This window comes from Salmo salar, chromosome ssa10 (assembly GCF_905237065.1).
Source record: "Salmo salar chromosome ssa10, Ssal_v3.1, whole genome shotgun sequence".
Classification (NCBI taxonomy): domain Eukaryota; kingdom Metazoa; phylum Chordata; class Actinopteri; order Salmoniformes; family Salmonidae; genus Salmo; species Salmo salar.
The window spans coordinates 103,593,928-103,616,488 of record NC_059451.1 but is presented as its reverse complement, the minus strand read 5'-3'; the positions used below and the strand labels follow the sequence as shown (position 1 = coordinate 103,616,488).

The following is a 22,561-nucleotide window of genomic DNA, read 5'->3' as shown; positions in this document are numbered from 1 at the left end:
GCGCGCACCCGCTAACTAGCTAGCCATTTCACATCGGTTACACCAGCCTAATCTTGGGAGTTGATAGGCTTGAAGTCATAAACAGCGCAATGCTTGAAGAATTGCGAAGAGCTGCTGGCAAAACGCTCGAAAGTGCTGTTTGAATGAATGCTTACGAGCCTGCTGCTGCCTAGCATTGCTCAGTCAGACTGCTCTATCAAATATCAAATCATAGACTTAATTATAACATAATAACACACAGAAATACGAGCCTTTGGTCATTAATATGGTCGAATCCGGAAACTATCATTTCGAAAACAAAACGTTTATTTCAGTGAAATACGGAACCGTTCCGTATTTTATCTAATGGGTGGCATCCCTAAGTCTAAATATTCCTGTTACATTGCACAACCTTCAATGTTATATCATAATTATGTACAATTCTGGCAAATTAATTACGGCCTTTGTTAGGATTAATGGACTTCACACAGTCCGCAATGAGCCAGGCGGCCCAAACTGTTGTATATACCCTGACTGCTTGCACGGAATGCTAGAGAAGTGACACAAATTCATGTTAGCAGGCAATATTAACTAAATATGGAGGTTTAAAAATATATACTTGTGTATTGATTTTAAAGAAAGGCATTGATGTTTATGGTTAGGTACATTGGTGCAACGATAGTGCTTTTTTCGCAAATGCGCTTGTTAAATCATCACCCGTTTGTCGAAGTAGGCTGTGATTCGATGAGAAATGAACAGGCACCGCATCGATTATATGCAACGCAGGACACGTTAGATAAACTAGTAATATCATCAACCATGTGTAGTTAACTAGTGATTATGTTAAGATTGATCGTTTTTTATAACATAAGTTTAATGCTAGCTAGCAACTTACCTTGGCTTCTTGCTGCCCTCGCATAACAGGTAGTCAGCCTGCCATGCAGGCTCCTCATGGAGTGCAATGTAATGCAGGTGGTTAGAGCGTTGGACTAGTAACCGGAAGGTTGCAAAAACGAATCCCCGAATCCCCCCTGAACAAGGCAGTTAACCCCCGTTCCTAGGCCGTCATTGAAAATAAGAATGTGTTCTTAATCTGACTTGCCTAGTTAAATAAAGGTGTAAAAAAATAAATATATATATATTTTTTTATCTGCAAATCGGTGGCCAAAAATACCGATTGTTAGGAAAACTTGAAATCGGCCATTCCGATTAATCGGTCGACCTCTAATTTACAGTGCCTTCAGAAAGTATTCATACCCCTTGATTTATTCCACATTTTGTGTTACAGCCTGAATTCAAAATTGATTAGAAAATCTACACACAATACCACATAATGGCAAGGTGAAAACATGTTTTTAGAAATTCTTGCAAATTTATTGACAATGAAATTCAGAAATATCTCATTTATATAAGAATTCACACCCCTGGGAGTATTCAATGTCTGCTTTTTTTTATTTTACCCATCTACCAATAGGTGCCCTTCTTTATGAGGCATTGGAAAACCTCCTTGATCTTTGTGTTTGAATCTGTGTTTGAAATGCACTGCTTAACTGAGGGACCATACAGAGAATTGTGTTCGGTAGAGATGTGGTAGTCATTCAAAACTCATGCTAAACACTATTATTACACCCAGCGAGTCCATGCAACTTATTATGTGACTTGTAAAGCACATTTTTACTCCTGAACTTATCTAGGCTTGCCATAACAAAAGGGTTGAATACTTAATACTTTGTATTATTTCTTTGTACTCCCTGACGAAGGCCATGCAGCCGAAACGCGTCGGATTTTTAAAAACATTGTTTCTATTGAACATGCCATACTAATAAAGGCATTTTAATCTATTATAGGAAGAGTGCCTTGGTCCTCCTTTCTTTTTGAAGACCAACTCAACCCTTTTACCAAAGAGCACCTTCTGTCTACCAACATTTACTATTGTGTACCTTAGTAGCGCTTCCCTTCCTTCTCTTTCTACTAGGGTTGAATACTTATTGACTCAAGACATTTCAGCATTTAATTTTTTATTCATTTTTCAAACATTTCGAAAAACATAATTCCACTTTGACATTATTAGGTATTGTGTGTAGACAAGTGACAAAAAGTCTAAATGTAATCAATTTAAAATTTGGGCTGTAACACAACAAAAAGGGGTGTGAATACTTTCTGAAGGCACTGTAGCTCATCTGGTAGGCTCACGTCATTGGGCAGCTCGCAGCTGGGTTTCCCTTTGTAATCTGTGATAGTTTGCAAGTCCTGCCACATGCAACAAGCTTCAGAGCCAGTGTAGTAGTATTCCATCTCAGTCGTGTATTGACGCTTTGCCTGTTGGAGGGCGTAGCGGGATTTATAATAAGGGTCCGGATTAGTGTCCCGCTCCTTGAAAGCAGCAGCTCTAGCCTTTAGCTCAGTGCGGATGTTGCCTGTATGGCTTCTGGTTGGGACAAGTACGTATGGTCAATGTCGGGGTGACGTCATCGATGCACATATTAATGAAGCCAGTGACTGATGTGGTAAACTCCTCAATGCCATCGGATAAATCTCAGAGCAGATTCCAGTCTGTGCTAGCAAAACAGTCCTGTAGCTTAGCATCCCTTTCATCTGACCACTTCCGTATTGAGCGTGTCACTGGTACTTCCTGTTTTGAGTTTTTGCTTGTAAGCAGGAATCAGGAGGATAGAGTTATGGTCAGATTTGACTAATGGAAGGCGAGGGAGAGCTTTGTGTGCATCTCTGTATGTGGAGATAAACTCCAGATAAACTCTCCTGGTAAATAGTATGGTTTACAGCTTATCATGAGGTATTCTAACTTAGGCGATCAGAACCTCAAGACTTCCTTAATATTAGAGATTGTGCACCCGCTGTTGTTAACAAAGAGAAACACACCATCCCCCTTGAGTGTACCCACCACTACCGTTCTGTCCTGCTGATGGATAGAAAAAACAGCTAGATTTATATTTTCAAAGTCCTTGTTTAGCCATAACTCTGAGAAACATAGTATATTGCAGTTCTTCAAATCACTTTGATAGGTTAGTCTCGAACGGAGCTCGTCCAGTTTATTCCAGTGTTTCCTAAACTCGTTTCTGGGGACCCCAAGCGGTGCACGTTTTGTTTTTTGTCCTAGCACTACACAGCTTATTCAAATAATGAATTCATGATCATGCTTTGATTATTTGAATTAGCTGTTAGGCGCTAGGGCAAAAACCAAAACGTCTACCACTTGGGGTCCCCAGAACTGAGCTTGGGAAACGCTGGATTACACGTTTGCTATTAGAACGGAAGGTAGAGGCGGTTTATCCACTCTCCGATGTAGTCTTGTCAGGTATTTCCTCGAGTGTTGGGGATTTGGGCCTGGTCTGGGATGAGCAGTATGTCCTTTGCTGCCGACTCATTGAAGTAGAAATCACATCAAAATCCAGGTTAATGATTGCTGTTCTGATGTCCAGAAGGAAACATTATGTACAAAACAAGTTAAGATCAGCGCAAGAAAACACACAAAATAGCACAATTGGTCAGGACCCTGTAAAAATTGATTTCTTGGCTGAATGAAGGTTTTATTAAACCTTCAAAAGAAAAACATTTCTCCCTGAGCTTCAGACGCTGTATGGGCCGCTAATACCGGAGTAGTAAAGGCCCAATGCACTACTTTTGTGAATATTTTTTTTCTACTATTTTTTTAAAATATATATATATTTTTTATTCCGATTTGTCTGGGGTGCTGCACCCCTACTTCCCATGGCGTTGCGTGGGGAAAACATCCTGAATCTCCTCATTGCCCCCCAGCAAAATGTGCCTACATTTAGGCTATTGTATATATGTGTATTTCACTCTATGTTGTGGTAAAAAACTGAGTATAATGCTTGTATGGATGCCAACCCAAATACATGTTAATATCATCGTCACCAATCCACTGCATTGCAGTTAAAAACAACTTTGACTACCACCACCGATTTATGTTTTCTGGCTATGCTACCAGCTTATCCGAACGGGAGTTAGCATTTAGCAGTCGCTTCTTCTAAATCTGAAAAGGGATAACTTCTAAATGTTATGCAGTGAAAACAGCCAAATATATCCAAATCGGACTTTAGTAAGCACATTGTGGGCCTGTTACAATCATGACAGATTCGACAAATATCCACTTTGTTAAATCAGATTTGTTGACTGTGTTCCAATCCGGCGTCCTCCTTCTGTCGCCCATGGTCTGCGTTCCATTGGCCTCTTTACCACATCAGAGTCACGTTATTTCCATTGATACGGAGAGAGAGAGAGAGTAATGCATGCTTTGATGCCATCTAGACTTATACATTTCTTTGTCAACATAAGTTTCATTGACATGTGTAAGCCATGCTTACTCAGGGCAGGGTTTAATAAACAAAAACAGCTGTACCCATTTGGAAACAGGGTCAGACTTAGGCTATGTTATTTTGGCATATATTTGACCACCTTTTTAGACCGTTGAGGAACAAATAAGCCTACCTACTGTAATTGCATTCTGAAGCTGGTATGCGATTTGTCCTGTTTCATTGCATTGGTAACAAGCTATAATCACTTGCCTTCAAAATATGATATGATAGCCTACCTCTGTCTATAAACACTGGCCCATTATGAAATAATGTATTTGCAGTCAGTCAGGGTGGTGTTGGCTATTTAATACTGTTCCCTCTAGGCTTCAGCTGTTTTGGTTATATTGTGCAGGGTCGATACCATGTGAGTGACACCACACGTGTTAATGTGATGTCTATGCTGAGGCACCACAAAACACAAAGGCAGCCTGTACTGTACTGTATGTACGCAGTACACACACACACACACACACACACACACACACACACACACACACACACACTGTTTAGGACTTAACATGGGACTGAAGTGGTAAGAAAGGGAGCATCTTGGATCATGACTACTCTGCCTGGGGACAAGACTCTGTCTGTCAGGCCTACATTTGATTGGGAGAGCCAGGAGGGCCAAGGGATGAGTGTTACACTGTGCTAAATACCCAGTAACCTGTCAGCTGCAATTTATAGAAACGCTGTGGCAGAGGCACTAGCTGTCCCCTGTCAGATTCCCTTACCCACCTCCTCTCTTTCGCTCTTTCTCTCTGATACACACACACACACACACACACACACACACACACACACACACACACACACACACACACACACACACACACACACACACACACACACACACACACACACACACACACACACTTACTCACTCGCTCTCTCTCTCTGTTCCTCTCCTTACTTTTAAGGAGCAGATACCCATAGACTTCCAGCCATTGCGCTAACACTTGTATTGGCTCTTGAGACTACCTCTAACTACCTTCATACTGGATACAGAGACATACAAATGGTATCCACTAGTTCATCTGGGGAAGTAGATAAAGTGCCTCATTGCCAAAATCCCAAAGTATCACTTCAACTATAGCTGCGCTTCAAACCTTAGCTGCAACGTGTCTGTAAGTTGGCAGGGTGACAGTGTATACATGTATTACTCACATTAATACAATGAAGATGTGTGAACACAGGAAATTCCTCCTTAGTGGCATAGATCTCTATTCTCTGAGAGCATGCATCTGAGGAGCCATTTTCATTCAGATATGGGGGCATTAGATGTGTAGCCTTCCCCACAGAAAGGATTTTACACTTCTTTAAAAGACAGAGACAGTTTTGTTGTAATCAAAGATGCATACCATTTGACTATCAGGAGGAAAAGCAAATGAAATCACCGTGCTTAATTGAGCTCTTTTACCATAAGTAGGTAGCTTGGTTAAGCCAGGCTGAATGATGCACTTACCATTGTTTCAGTTCAAGTGAAACAACTGTGAAACGAAACCACTGAAACCTTGTGACAACAAGGCCTTCACACCGGTGTGGATTGGATCAGGACTGGTCATTCAGCTGCTCTGCTAAGCTGTTGTGGTTTTCATGCAGAAAGGCAACTGCTGATCCAGTACTTTTGCTGTGTGTGTGTGTGTGTGTGTGTGTGTGTGTGTGTGTGTGTGTGTGTGTGTGTGTGTGTGTGTGTGTGTGTGTGTGTGTGTGTGTGTGTGTGTGTGTGTGTGTGTGTGTGTGTGTGTGTGTGTGTGTGTGTGTGTGTGTGTGAGAGAGTGTGCTGCCGCCAATGTTCCAGCAAACACCTTGGGCTCTGGGTTTATACAGAGTTAGTGTGGGTGAAACCTCAGTTTCTGTGGCCAATTCTGAAAGGTAGTGTCCCACATCCTGTTGCACGATAAGTATTTATTTCAATAATCCCGGCCTATAAACAGCAACTCCTTATGATCCTTTAGGTTGTCATTTTATAGTTTGCTAATTCACAATTTCATCTGTCCAAGGTTCACTGGGTCTATTTTGGTCACATGATAGCTCCTTGTAATTCGAATGGAGGGTTATTCTATGGTTATCTAGGGATAGAAATGACGAGGTCATGTTAAACTGTGTAAAGTTATCAATAGCCAATCTACAGCATTTCAAACCATAATGGTGTTATTTTCCAAATGACTCATTCTCAATTTTGTGCAACTCTGGGGTGACTTTCAGCAACATTATCTTAGAGGTCAGGCATTATCATTAGCCAGTCCTCTTCAGAATCTCCCAAGCCCAGCCCCACTTTTTGCTAAATATTCGTGCAGGTAGTACAATACTTTTAGCAACTGCTCCTGTCCTGGGTCCTTGATTTTATTGTTTAGTTGGTAATTCATTAGTTCTGGACAATGGTCTACAACAGTCAGTAAAGTTGATGTTAAATCAGTTCTTGATGACAGAGGCTGACTAGGGGCTGGGGGGGATGCAGGAGCCAGAGGATCCATGTGCTCTGTGAGCTCACATATGGTGGAGTCATTCCATGTCATTTCAGCAAGCCATGACACCCACCATCTCAGATTGTTATAAAATAGTTAATGTAGCTAGAAACAGGTAAGAATGGCATTTCTGAAACATGAAGCTAATTTATTGCACCCAAATTGGACATTTTAATTTATAGGATTCAGATAATATTCAATAAATATAGTACCCAACGTCAGATTTGGACCAAACTTCTTCCTACTAATGAGTAAGACATGGTCAAAAGCCATCCACGGACCCCCCACACCCCATGCCGTCCCACATCCAACAACCAGTATACAGACTGAATTTTACAGTTTAGCAGACGCTCTGCTAAGGGCACAAAGACAGATTTTTCACCTGGTCAGCTTGGGGATTCAAACCAGCGATCTTTCGTTTACTGGCCCAATGCTCTTAACCGCTAGTATCAGTTTTTTATGTTTGACAAGTAGTATGAAGCTGCGACTTGGAGTTTTAATTCTCCATACTATGTAATGTATTCCCTGTGAATCTGGTTGACCACTAGATGCTGCTGGTCCTGCTATACCTGAAGCTAAGCAGGATTGGTCCTGGTCAGTCCCTGGATGGGAGACCAGATGCTGCTGGAAGTGGTGTTGGAGGGCCAGTAGGAGGCACTCTTTCCTCTGGTCTTAAAAATATCCCAATGCATCAGGGCAGAGACACTGCCCTGTGTAGGGTGCCGTCTTTCGGATGGGACGTTAAATGGGTGTCCTGACTCTCTGAGGTCATTAAAGATCCCATGTCACTTGTCGTAAGAGTAGGGGTAATAACCCCGGTGTCCTGGCTAAATTCCCAATCTGGCCCTCATACATCATGGTCACCTAATAATCCCCAGTTTACAATTGGTTCATTCATCCCCCTCCTCTCCTCTGTAACTATTCCCCAGGTCATTGCTGTAAATGAGAACGTGTTCTAAGTCAACTTACCTGGTAAAATAACGGATAAATAAAATAAATACCGTCACACTCATCATTTTTTCTGGGCTCTTGTGTTTATTAAATAGATCATAACATTTCCTTTGCAACTTTGGGTAGAAAACCAATAGATTTGGCTTGTGATGAAAATACATTGTGTGGTCATCCTCACAGTTCAAGCCAGCCCTCAGGGAAAGCAAATCAGGTTGTCCTTCTTTTACTCTTAATTTGTGCCCAGGACAAGGCACCTTTGTGTGTAGTTTATTCCCGTTAAAAAAGGTCTGGATTAGTAGTTACTGTTACACTCTTCCTGGTGAACAACCAAACTATTAGGCTACAGCAGTTCTCTAATGGTTTCAATGTTATTGTCTCTAATGGTCTTCGATGGTAAAAGTTCCAAACACACACTACAGTTTTGCAATTGTATTAGTATTGAGTTGTGTTGGGTAAGACTGCTGTGCAATTCATTATTTATTAGGATTGTCACAACATTTTAGTCCCTAGCCCATTTCTCTAACAAAGTTTTGAGCTTGTAGGAAAAGTATTGATATGAGAATTGCAGAGAGCAGCCACTTGTTGGACTATTCAAGGAGAGTTGGGCTGAAGCATAAGGTTGCAGAGAGAAGGACAAACTGAATTGCTTTCCTGGAGGGCTGGCTTGAATTGTGAGGATGACCACACAATGTATTTTCTTAATGAGCCAAATCTATCGGTTTTCTACCCGAAGATGCAAAGGAAATGTTGTGATCTATTTATAAACACAAGAGACAAGCAACATGGATAAAATAGTCTGGCTGTCTGTGGTTGGCTTTGATTCCCTATGTTTTTTGATTCTTCATGTCTTACTCATTGGTAGGAAGAAATCAGATGTTGAGTACTATATTTATTTAATATTATTTGAATCATATCAATTAAAATGGTCAATTTGGGTGCAATCAATTAACTTAATTTCTCAGAGATCAAATTATATTTCAACCAAATAATGTTTATGGAATGCTAATCGTATCTGTTACTAACTACAGAAACAATTTCAGAACAATCTGAGATGGTGGGTGTCAAAATCCTCTTTCTTGTGCTTTTTGAGCTGGAATGACCTGGTGGGATCTGGGAGGCATCCACACGTGGCCCTCTTATGTGAGTCAGTGTGATGCCAGATGGGGTTGAAGGTCATGGGACTGAGGCACCAGAGGGGTACCCTGTCTCTGTCCCTTTGCTTGTCTCTGGTCAGTTTTTAAACATAGACTTGTTGGTATGTTTCCCTTAAAGGAATAATCCACTCAAAAACTATATTTTGGTATTTCTTTCAAATGTTTTGCATGTCAAAGCAAATTGTAACTTTCCACATCATCATGAGGATGCAAAATGCAAGACATCATCATGAGGATGTGGCAAGTTACAATTTGCTTTTTGAAAGTCCTATATCTTGAAAAACGTAATTGCTGACATGCAAAATATTTTAGGACTGTATCAACAGTGAACTGATGAGTGGATTGTTCATTTAAGATTATAAATCTTTATCACAATGCAGACATTGATTGTAAAGGCAGCCCCTTTTTTTTACTTGATAACTGTTAACTCGTATTTTGTTGTAGACTAAATCTCGAATTCTGGCTTTCTCATGTTTGTTCTGAGAGCTGAACGAGACTTGGACGTATAGCAACACAAGACAAGTTGATACTTTACTAACTAACCTTGGGCATCACTGAAAAGGACAAACATGCACAGAACACTTCCCTGATTATGTCTATGGTTTTACCATCACTTCTCTGTCAAAATAGATACCTGTTGAACAGGGTCCTGTGAGGATGCTTCTGCCGCTGGTACCTCAGAGCCCAGGTACCCAAGTCATTTTGGTAATTAACTGAAAATCTATGTCAATATACCCTAACTTTTGGTTATTTATACTTGAATAACTGAAAAGAGAAACAAAAAATCATATATAGAATTCATTGTCTATGACTTTGTAGTAGATAGACCATATGGTTCAAGAGAAAATAGCTTAATGAATGAAAAAAAGCATCTAATCAACAATGGCATTATTTTCAATTAACTCTGCAACTCTTCCAACTGTTGACTTTTTTCACAACTTCCACCAGTTTGACGCCATGCTGAAACCCTCATATTAAACACCAATGGTATTCTCTAAATGGATTGTTTATGTTTAGGATAATGTTTTACAGCTTTGTCATTCAGTTTTTATTTTAAAATCATCTTATTCTATTATTTCATATAGTTTACATGTGCTAATCTGAAGTACCCCAAAGTTCCACTAGATGTGATAGATAACATAAAATCCTTGAAAGTTGCCAACATTCTGGTAGTTTACTGGTAAACTGAAAGTGTCCAGTAATATACCCTCCCTTTGCAAAAGACAGTGGGTAGATTCTCATCCCCTGTACCCTGCTGCCGTCTGACTCAGCCATCTGGTTAAATGCCATGGGCCATTTCCATGTAAAAGGACACATGAGCACCAACATGTGAAATTCATAGGAGCATATCAAATTTGGTGTCAAATTAAAGCTAAGAGTCTTTATTTTTGGGAAATGAAGGGCATAGATGCATTTTTAACAATTTTCCATCTTAAAAAGTCAGCATATGTAATGGATTTGATTTCTGGTCAAACAGATGGAAAAGAGATCTTGGAAAATATCTACCAGAAAAAAGTCTCAAAAGGTATTAGAAATAAATCAAAACACAATAATGTTGAAGTAAAGACCCCTGCCAACTAATATCAACATTATTATTTCGTTTTTGATTATTTTTTTTTGCCTTCTGTAAATGTAAGAAACATTGCCTTGTAATTCCATTACGAAAACCTCACATCTTTAAGATATTTTCTAAGGTAGACCTACCAATTAGTTTGTGTTTTTACTGATATACATTTTTGTTTATGAATTATTAAGTGATTCAAATTCGCAATTCTGTTACCAAATCGGTAACAATTTTATTTTATTTTAATAGTATCCCAATGCCCCAAGGCAGTGATTGGGGACATTTTCAGTTTTTCGGATGGAACGTTAAACGGGTGTCTTGACTCTCTGTGGTCACTAAAGATCCCATGGCACTTAACGTAAGAGTAGGGGTGTTAACCCCGGTGTCCTGGCTAAATTTCCAATCTGTCCCTTACGCTATCATGGCCATCTAATCATCCCCAGCTTCCAATTGGCTCATTCATCCCCCCTCCTCGCCCCTGTAACTATTCCCCAGTTTGTTGCTGTAATTGAGAATGTGTTCTAGTAAAAAAAAAAAAAAAATACCCAAAATGAAACAGAATTACTGCAATTGAATAGGCTACAATGGGAAATTATAGTGGTTACAAACCACAGCTGGGTCACCTGCTAATGTCCTCCCATCCACTGGCACACTGTTATGTTCAACTCATAACTGTTTTGTTTCTGTTGTCTCTGTCTCTCTCTCTCTCTAGTTAATGTTACCTATATCTTACTAACACCTACTCATGAGCCCCATCTTTTTCCATTTACTGTAAACAGCATCAGCACCGACCGACACCAGACATCCATGGACATTTGAAAAGTAGTTAAAATTTGGTCAGTCCACCCTGGCCTTGATTTTAACGTCCACAGAGGACATTTTTTGGGTCGGTCTGGACCGGCCTTGATTTCAACGTCCACAGACATTGAGTTTTGGTCCGGACTGGCCTTGATTTGGCCCAAACATAGACGTCCATGATTGGTGACCAGACCAAATCTGAACCAATCACAGACGTATAATGTTTCACAAATTTGGACAGTACAGTAGAGTACAGTGTAGCACAGTAGAGTACATTACAGTACAGAAAAGTAAAGAAGAGTAGAGTATTGTTCAGTACAGTAATAGTTACTATATTGTACTCTACTGTCCTGAACTCTACTGTGATGTACTCAACTGTGCTGTACTTTAATGTCCAAACTTGTGAAACATAGACGTCTATGATTGGTTCAGATTTTGTCAAGTTTGGGGGCGAGCTCATTAGAATAATAGCCATTGTGTAGAATAATACCCATATGCAAAGGATAATATTTCTTTTTTCTACCTCTGTGTACCTATTCACGATACATCTGAAGAGAAGGACATTCATATCCATAATTCGTAATTTCTGTGTAGTACAGATCAGGGACCTATGATGTAATTCTGTTACTGTAATTCTGTTATGGGGTGTAAATCCACTTAATTTACTGTTGTTCAATAACTAAAATAGATTTTTTTTCAAGCTCAAGTTGTCATATCATAGCTGACACCCTATTAATTCTGCAGACATTTTTTTATCCTAATTCGGAGCAGATATTTCAGAGTTTTTGAAAATGTGGTCGCATAAAAAACAGAAGTAGATTTTACATAAATCTCTTACCAAACTTTGCATCTGCACATATTCCAGTAAATTTATTCAAAGTAGACCTAGTAAATAGAGTTGATTTGTTAAACTTTGATATCAATGGTTTTTGTTTGGCATACATTTTAAAGTGAAAAATCTGAGTAAGAATTCCGTTACCGTGGAATTGCCCCTAAACCTGACCTGGGCGACCATGTGATTGGCACAGAGCTAAGCTGGGCAATGGCAGCTTTTCCTGTCACAGACCCACCTCACCCTGGCAGGTGCGGCTGCTGGTGTCAGACATACAATATACTTTATGTCAATGGGCAGATACCCAGATGAAGGCTGTACTGCTGATCAATGTGTTGGGTTAATATATGATAATAAAGAAGCATTTTCTATCCAAATTTCACTGTACTCCTCAATTGAATATCCTTCTGAATATGTTTAACCTCCCCCACATCAAATGTATGCCTCAATTCATGCATCTTTTGTTGGACTGAGAGGTTGTGTAGTTAAGTATCTGCCTGGACAAGAAACTAGAGGCTTGCGGGCCGGATTCGTCCCACAAACCACTATTTGAGTATCATTGGTTTATTTTATACCCATTCCAGGTGTTGCTGGTGAGCAGCAGTCGGCACCCGGACCAGTGGATTGTACCAGGAGGAGGGATGGAGCCTGAGGAGGAGCCGTGTGGAGCTGCAGTCAGAGAGGTGTACGAAGAGGTGAGAACCCCCCCCCCATAGAAATGTTATTATCCTAGTCATCTATCTGTAATGCACCAAGTTAGAGAGACAGTTTCCTTGATAAATTAGTAGCACTTATAGACTTGAAGTGGAGACATAGTTTCAAAATGTTCTAGATTGAGCATGATGTACACTGCACAGACATCCAGTTTAGCTAATGGTTTTAGTGCAGGGTTCCCCAACTGGCAGCTGTTTTTATTTACCCCTCCAGGTTTTCTCAGCATTTCAAAAAAATGAAATATACAGTACCAGTCAAAGGTTTGCACACGCCTACTCATTCAAGGGTTTTTCTTTATTTTTACAAGAAAAGTAGTGAAGACATCAAAACTATGAAATAACACTTATGGAATCATGTAGTAACCAAAAAAAACATTAAACAAATCAAAATATATTTGAGATTCTTCAAAGTAGCCGCCCTTTGCCTTAATTACAGCTTTGCACACTCTTGGCATTCTGTGGACATAAGACTGTAAAAAAGTTTTGCAACATTTTGGAAATCTGTTCCCAAGTATTTTCATGCATAATCGGGACACATGATTGTATACAAATGTAAGCAAGGTTTGAAATGATTATGTTTTTCGTCAAAAATTATATCTGTTTGGGGTTGCAATCAATTTGCGGTCTACAAATATTTGTTTATTATGTTCCGACTCCCCGACCATCCACTCAAGAAAAAATTGTCCCGTGGCTCAATCTAGTTGATGATCCCTGGTTTAATGAAAGAAGTGACTACTTGTTCACTGTTAGTTTGGACTGGAGTGGATGTTCTGCCGTGTTCTACCACAGGGAGTCGTGTTGACAGCTGTGAGGAATTGAGCGGTGACATTTAGAGGCAGTGTCCAGTTACCCACATCTTCCTCCTCCTGAGATAGACATGTCCCTGAATAGGGTTGAATGAGTCGCTCCCCAACACAGGCTGTTGGGGGCTAATAACTCAAATGGTCCTCCCACTGTAATACCCCTCTGTCAAGTTCAACACATCCACTCCAAAGAACCACGTAATGGAAGTTTAATTGAGGTTTAATTTGTGCATGAGTGTCAGATTATTTCGATTTTATCACATAAATCAGTTTTATGATTTATATCCACGTGGTGGCTAAATATATAAGATACATTCAAATATAAGACTTTTCACCCTATTGAGCCCCCCCCCAAAAAAAAAAAACATATTGGGATTATCCCATCATAGAGCTGAAGTGTGTTAGTAGGGGCTTGTGTTTGTCATATGACCCTGTGGTCCTGGTAACCTGGCCCCAGCCAGGCAGACCTGGGAAAGATGCAGGAACTTAAACCTGAATCATGTCTCTCTCCCAGGATCATGTGAACAGAGCCATGGGCTCCAGTCCTGGAATGTTGCAAGGTGTTATCAGGCTCTCCCAAAACAGTCAGCGGCCGGGTCACAAGAATCTTTTAATATTTGTTCTCATGCATATATCACAAACCTTTATATCCTAATGCAGTGGTTCCCAAACTGTGGGGTGTGCGGGAGGGGAGGGGGAACTCATTCAGGCTTTCAACCTACTCTTGGAAGTTGTAATAGGTGAATGCACAAATTGGGTAGTGCATCATCAGTTTTCCTCTTGTCATGTCAGTCATTGCAGACCTCAGAGAATTATTTATAACTTGTCAGAAATATCTAGATCATCTAACCCATGTCAACTAATGTTTTTTAGCTCTTTTTTTTTGCCATTGATTTTGTTTCCCAATAACGGAAGGGAGGCCCCGAGTGAAAGAGTTTGGGAACCACTGTCCTAGTGGCCAGTATGATATCCACATGGACAGTATGATGAGTTGTGAAATGGCTCCACGGCTTCCCATCAGCCGTTTCATGTTATCTGCTTTTTACCACAAATGGTTTGACAAGCAACATTAGGCTTATATATTAGCCTGGTCACCAATCTGTTTGTGTTGTCTTGCCAATTCCATTCCTGGTGTGTCATTGTTTGGCGTGACAAATGACAATGACAGAAATGTATTTGGTAAGAGAGCACAAACTGATCTGGAACCAGGCTAACATTATACAGTGAGGGGAAAAAAGTATTTGATCCCCTGCTGATTTTGTACGTTTGCCCACTGACAAAGAAATGATCAGTCTATAATTTTAATGGTAGGTTTATTTGAACAGTGAGAGACAGCATAACAACAACAAAAATCCAGAAAAACGCATGTCAAAAATGTTATAAATTGATTTGCATTTTAATGAGGGAAATAAGTATTTGATCCCTCTGCAAAACATGACTTAGTACTTGGTGGCAAAACCCTTGTTGGCAATCAGAGGTCAGACGTTTCTTGTAGTTGGCCACCAGGTTTGCACACATCTCAGGAGGGATTTTGTCCCACTCCTCTTTGCAGATCTTCTCCAAGTCATTAAGGTTTCGAGGCTGACGTTTGGCAACTCGAACGTTCAGCTCCCTCCACAGATTTTCTATGGGATTAAGGTCTGGAGACTGGCTAGGCCACTCCAGGACCTTAATGTGCTTCTTCTTGAGCCACTCCTTTGTTGCCTTGGCCGTGTGTTTTGGGTCATTGTCATGCTGGAATACCCATCCACAACCCATTTTCAATGCCCTGGCTGAGGGAAGGAGGTTCTCACCCAAGATTTGATGGTACATGGCCCCGTCCATCGTCCCTTTGATGCGGTGAAGTTGTCCTGTCCCCTTAGCAGAAAAACACCCCCAAAGCATAATGTTTCCACCTCCATGTTTGACGTGGGGATGGTGTTCTTGGGGTCATAGGCAGCATTCCTCCTCCAAACACGGCGAGTTGAGTTGATGCCGAAGAGCTCTATTTTGGTCTCATCTGACCACAACACCTTCACCCAGTTGTCCTCTGAATCATTCAGATGTTCATTGGCAAACTTCAGACGGGCATGTATATGTGCTTTCTTGAGCAGGGGGACCTTGCTGGCGCTGCAGGATTTCAGTCCTTCACGGCGTAGGTTGTTACCAATTGTTTTCTTGGTGACTATGGTACCAGCTGCCTTGAGATCATTGACAAGATCCTCCCGTGTAGTTCTGGGCTGATTCCTCACTGTTCTCATGATCATTGCAACTCCACAAGGTGAGATCTTGCATGGAGCCCCAGGCCGAGGGAGATTGACAGTTCTTTTGTGTTTCTTCCATTTGCGAATAATCGCACCAACTGTTGTCACCTTCTCACCAAGCTGCTTGGCGATGGTCTTGTAGCCCATTCCAGCCTTGTGTAGGTCTACAATCTTGTCCCTGACATCCTTGGAGAGCTCTTTGGTCTTGGCCATGGTGGAGAGTTTGGAATCTGATTGATTGATTGCTTCTGTGGACAGGTGTCTTTTATACAGGTAACAAACTGAGATTAGGAGCACTCCCTTTAAGAGTGTGCTCCTAATCTCAGCTCGTTACCTGTATAAAAGACACCTGGGAGCCAGAAATCTTTCTGATTGAGAGGGGGTCAAATACTTATTTCCCTCATTAAAATGCAAATCAATTTATAACATTTTTGACATGCGTTTTTCTGGATTCTTTTGTTGTTATTCTGTCTCTCGCTGTTCAAATAAACCTACCATTAAAATTATAGACTGATCATTTCTTTGTCAGTGGGCAAATGTACAAAATCAGCAGGGGATCAAATACCTTTTTCCCTCACTGTAGCTATGATCATTAGCAGGAGTTCTTGGCCTTGTTTTTATATTGCTGACTAAACTGCTGAGCACTTCAGTCGATGAGGCATGCTAGGATGGCATAGGTCCTCCTGTGGATCTTGTCTTGAGATGGGCAAACCCCAATCAACGGGTATACAGTGCATTCAGAAAGTATTCAGACCTTTGACTTTTTCCACATTTTGTTACTTTACAGCCTTATTCTAAAATGCAGAAAATAAAACATTTTCCTCATCAATCTACACACAATACCCCATAATGACAAAGAGAGAACAGGTTTTCAGAAATGTTTTCAAATTTATATAAAAAAATATGAAATACCTTATTTACTAAAGTATTCAGACCCTTTGCTATGAGACTCAAAATTGAGCTCAGGTGCATCCTGTTTCCATTGATCATCGTTGAGGTGTTTCTACAACTTGATTGCAGTCCATCTGTGGTAAATTCAATTGATTGTACATGATTTGGAAAGGCACACACCTGTCTACATATGGTCCCACAGTTGACCGTGCATGTCAGAGCAAAAACCAAGCCATGAGGTCGAAGGAATAGTCCGTAGAGCTCCGAGACAGGATTGTGTTGAGGCAAGGATCTGGGGAAGGGTACCAAAACATTTCTGCAGCATTGAAGGTCCCAAGAACACAGTGGCCTCCATCATTCTTAAATGGAAGAAGTTTGGCACCACCAAGACTTTTTCTAGAGCTGGCCGCACGGCCAAACTGAGCAATCGGGGGAGAAGGGCCCTGGTCAGGGAGGTGACCAAGAACCCGATGGTCACTCTGACAGAGCTCCAGAGTTCCTCTGTGGAGATGGAAGAACCTTCCAGAAGGACAACCTTCTCTGCAGCACTCCGCCAATCAGGCCTTTATGGTTGAGTGGCCAGACAGAAGCCACTCATCAGTAAAAGGCACATGACGGCCCACTTGGAGTTTGCCAAAAGGCACCTGAAAGGACTCTCAGACCATGAGAAACAAGATTCTCTGGTCTGATGAAACCAAGATTGAACTCTTTGGCCTGAATGCCAAGCGTCACGTCTGGAGGAAACCTGGCACCATCCCATTGTGGAGGCAGCATCATGCTGTGGGGATGTTTTTCAGTGGCAGGGACTGGGAGACTAGTCAGGAGCGAGGGAAAGATACATTAAGCAAAGTACAGAGCGCGCTCAGGACCTCAGACTGGGGCGAAGGTTCACCTTCCAACAGGACAATGACCCCAAGCACACAGCCAAGACAACGCAGCCAGAGCCCAGACTTGAACCTGATAGAACATCTCTGGAGAGACCTGAAAATAGCTGTGCAGCGACGCTCCCCATCCAACCTGACAGAGCTTGAGAGGATCTGCGGAGAAGAATGGGAGAAATTCCCCAAATACAGGTCTGCCAAGCTTTTAGCATCACACCCAAGAAGACTCGAGGCTGTAATCGCTGTCAAAGGTGCTTTAACAAAGTACTGAGTAAAGGGTCTGAATACTTATGTAAATGTAATATTTCAGTTTTTATTTTTAATACATTTGCAAACATTTCTAAAAACCTGTTTTTGCTTTGTCATTATGGCGTATTGTGTTTAGATTGATGAGGAGAAAAAACGATTTAATTAATTTTAGAATAAGGCTGTAACATAACAAAATGTGGAAAAAGTCAAGGGGTCTGAATGCACTGTACATGCAGTCCTCAAGTTTTATGGAAGCAGAGACATGGTATTCCCCTTTGGCTAGTCTGCTGGTATTCTGTCTCGGCATGAAAATATCCCATAGTCAGTCAATGTTCCTATCTGGCTTTTGCAGGGGGTGAGGGTAGGGTACTGTCAAACCTGTTGCATTGTTTGAGGTAAAACATATCTGCCTTACCAAACAAGCACGTTCTTTAAGAGCACATTCCTTGCTTGTGAATACCACAATACATGGATTCATTTTTAGTTGTTATAATCTGTGATGTGTTAGTTATCCTATCATCAATTAAATAAATGTAGGCTATTTGTTTATGTAAAACATGTCACACCCCTTGCTTGGCGAGTCCCACTTCCCTCTGATTCAGCCAAGGTTCGAACTCAGGACCTCTGCCTCGCAAACACACGTGACTTCCCTCCTGAAGCGTCATACCAAGTCGTACTAGCTAGCTATTCAGCAGAGCATGTGGGACACTTCAGGCTGAGGAATCAGTTTCACAGATCTCCATCTGCTATATTTACATTTAGTAGAATTCGATTCAGTTTTCTGAAAATAATTGTCTTGCTGATGTTGATTTAACAGAAGAGTAGAACTCTACATGATATTGGCTGTAACAACTTTTAAAAGTGATTCTGTCTTGTAATGTAGGATGTGGGAATGTATTGGTTTTATACTGGTGTTTATACAGTAGCTGACTGTCCTTTGTTCTAATCTGTCTGTGTCACTGTCCAGGCTGGTGTAAAGGGGAAACTTGGCAGGCTACTGGGGGTTTTTGAGGTAAGCCTCACAAACTGTCAATCATCATGTCATAGCACACTGTAGCATAGCACTGTATATTACATATCATGCAACACATCATATCAAAACATTTCTCTCATTACAACATTATTATTAAGCCCTACTTCCTCATACCTTAGACCAGTGATATTCAATGTCATGGTCGCGACCCCACGTGGGAACTGCAGTGGGGTTGCCACATAAAAAATTATATTTAGGGAACAAAAAATTAAGATTACAGATTTAGTAAATGTATTTTGAGTAAATGTATTTATTGGTTACTTTTGATAAGAAAGACAAATGTAATGAATGCAAGGTTATTTGTTGATGTAAATAGACATTTACTGATTTCAAGGTTGTATCATTAGATTTGGGCTGGGGTGGGGTCGGTTTCAGCTGGGACCCCAAACAATGGGCTCCCAGCTGAAAATACCACACACCACACCACAAAGTTTTTAAACCCTGCATGCAATACAGAAACACTGTATAAAGGGTTTATTATGATATGAAGCAGTCTGTCTGTTTGTCTGTCCCTGTAGCACAACCAGGACAGGAAACACAGGACATACGTCTATGTCCTGACTGTGACAGAGACCTTGGAGGACTGGGAGGATTCTGTCAACATCGGTAGGCTTCTACTGTACATGAAGACATCTGGTTAGGGAACTTCTACTGTACATGAAGACATCTGGTTAGGGAACTTCTACTGTACATGAAGACATCTGGTTAGGGAACTTCTACTGTACATGAAGACATCTGGTTAGGGAACTTCTACTGTACATGAAGACATCTGGTTAGGGAACTTCTACTGTACATGAAGACATCTGGTTAGGGAACTTCTACTGTACATGAAGACATCTGGTTAGGGAACTTCTACTGTACATGAAGACATCTGGTTAGGGAACTTCTACTGTACATGAAGACATCTGGTTAGGGAACTTCTACTGTACATGAAGACATCTGGTTAGGGAACTTCTACTGTTTTTTATTTTTTATTTCACCTTTATTTAACCAGGTAGGCTAGTTGAGAACAAGTTCTCATTTACAACTGCGACCTGGCCAAGATAAAGCAAAGCAGTGCAACAGAAACAACAACACAGAGTTAAACATGGAATAAATAAGCGTACAGTCAATAACACAGTACAAAAAAAGAAAGTGTATATACAGTGAGTGCAAATGGTATGAGGAGGTATGGCAATAAATAGGCCATAGTAGCAAAGTAATTACAATTTAGCAGATTAACACTGGAGTGATAGATGAGCAGATGATGATGAGCAGATGATGGTGTGTAAGTAGTGCTACTGGTGTGCAAAAGAGCCGCAAAGTAAATAAAAACCAATATGGGGATGAGGTAGGTAGATTGGGTGGGCTATTTACAGATGGACTATGTACAACTGCAGCGATCGGTTAGCTGCTCAGATAGCTGATGTTTAAAGTTAGTGAGGGAAATGTAAGTCTTCGGCTTCAGCAATTTTTGCAATTCGTTCCAGTCACTGGCATCAGAGAACTGGAAGGAAAGGCGGCCAAAGGAAGTGTTGGCTTTGGGGTGACCAGTGAGATATACCTTCTGGAGCGCGTGCTACGGGTGGGTGTTGTTATCGTGAACTGAGATAAGGCGGAGCTTTACCTAGCATAGACTTATAGATGACCTGGAGCCAGTGGGTCTGGCGACGAATATGTAGTGAGGGCCAGCCGACTAGAGCATATAGGTCGCAGTGGTGGGTGGTATAAGGTGCTTTGGTAACAAAACGGATGGCACTGTGATAGACTACATCCAATTTGCTGAGTAGAGTATTGGAAGCTATTTTGTAAATGACATCGCCAAAGTCGAGGATCGGTAGGATGGTCAGTTTTACGAGGGTATGTTTGGCGGCGAGTGAAGGAGGCTTTGTTGCAAAATAGAAAGCCGATTCTAGATTTGATTTTGGATTGGAGATGTTTGATATGAGTCTGGAAGGAGAGTTTACAGTCTAGCCAGACACCTAGGTATTTGTAGTTGTCCACGTATTCTAGGTCAGAACCGTCCAGAGTAGTGATGCTAGTCGGGCGGGCGGGTGTGGGCAGCGAACGGTTGAAAAGCATGCATTTGGTTTTGCTAGCATTTAAGAGCAGTTGGAGGCCACAGAAGGAGTGTTGTATGGCACTGTACATGAAGATATCTGGTTAGGGAACACTATTTTCCCACATCTCTTTAGACCTTTATGCACGTCTTTTGTCTAAGCATCTCCTCACTGACACAATTGGTGGGAAGCTGGGAACTTCTGAGAAATTTAGACAATCAACCTTTTCTTACTACACCTACGCAGCTACGTCTCTCTCACACCCCGGGCCCCTTTCACTCTCCCAGTCTGTGATGTTGACATCAAAACATTGGAACACACAAACACGTTTGTGCCTCATTAAACAAAAAGGTTTTGATCTCCTAAGCAGTCAGGGCCGTGAAATGAGGTTTGAGGACTGTTGGTTTGACTCCTGGGTACTTAACGAAAATCATCAGATGATATTTGCTAATTCCATTCATAGAGAGTGTATCAAAGTCAGGTTCATGTAAGAATCCCTTTGAAGAGAATTTGTATCATGAAAATACAAAAGCATGAATACTGCTTGGAGTTTGTAAGTTGAAGTGGCTCTTTGGGGGGTTCATGCATAGTACTCATGTTGTATCAAAAAATGTATTCTTTAGATAATTAAAATTATAATCCATTTATGTAATTTGTCCAATGTTATTAATAGGGGAAAGAAATGTAACACTTTCATATTACGACTGTACAGTGCCTTCAGACGGTGAATCTGGCTGTTGTTCTAAGTCAATATACAGGTCAGGATATCTGTTGGTCAAAAATCAGTGTTTCAATGGCTCAAGGACAGTTGACCCTCGCAAGGCCGACAGTCCATCATGGACCGGAATTCTTGGGAGCAAGAATTTCACAGTGTCATCACTATTCTTTGCATTTCAAGCTACTGAACCATGAATTTGATATTTATTTTACGAGCTTTTTGCATAGGTCACATGCACATCACTGTTCTCTCCTGGGTGGATCTGTGGAGCAGATGAGCCATGTTCCTAAAAATGCTACTCTACATACCAAATGATGTATGTGTCTTGGTTATCTTTTAATGTATTAAAAACAATTATCAGTGCCAAATAATTAATGATTTTGTATCTACTGACTGTACTATTGACTGATGTTCCAATCAATCAAAAGTCTAAATTGTAAATCTCAGCATTGAAAGGAGTTAAAATGAACCTCTTAAATGTAAAGTCCCCATATTTAGGGACCCTATTTGATGTTTTTATTCAATTCAATCTGGTATGAGAACAGTAGCCCTATCTGCAAAAGCAAAATCTGAGTATCTTGGCTATTTATCTGTGCCTTAAAATCTTTGGTGTGATTCACTACCATATATGGGCATATGAAAGTATAAGGGCAGGCCGAGCAGATGACCTAATTTCAAGATTTCGAGGTGTTTGTGCTGATTGTATGGAGTGCTGATTGTATGGAGTCCCTTGAGAAGGCAAGAACAAGATGTATGTCAGGAGAAGTGCAGTATTATCATAAGGAGAAGTATACTTGGAATACGGAGGAGGAATGGAGGGAAAAAGAGAGACAGAGGAGGTCTAAGAGAGACGGAGGAAGAGGTTGCGATTGAGTCGGTTAAAAATTGTGGAAAAAAGCTGAGATGGTTTC

General features: G+C 40.9%; 1 protein-coding gene across 1 annotated transcript in view; it reads left to right on the top strand.

Annotated features, from left to right (window-relative positions):
• Positions 1-22,561, top strand: part of LOC106561424 (diphosphoinositol polyphosphate phosphohydrolase 3-beta) — a 37,637-nt gene that overhangs the window by 2,592 nt on the left and 12,484 nt on the right. Inside the window, exons 2-4 of the mRNA XM_014125387.2 lie at positions 12,665-12,775; positions 18,828-18,872; positions 19,412-19,499. Coding sequence (XP_013980862.1) covers positions 12,665-12,775; positions 18,828-18,872; positions 19,412-19,499 — 244 coding nt within the window. The remainder of the gene's footprint in view (positions 1-12,664; positions 12,776-18,827; positions 18,873-19,411; positions 19,500-22,561) is intronic.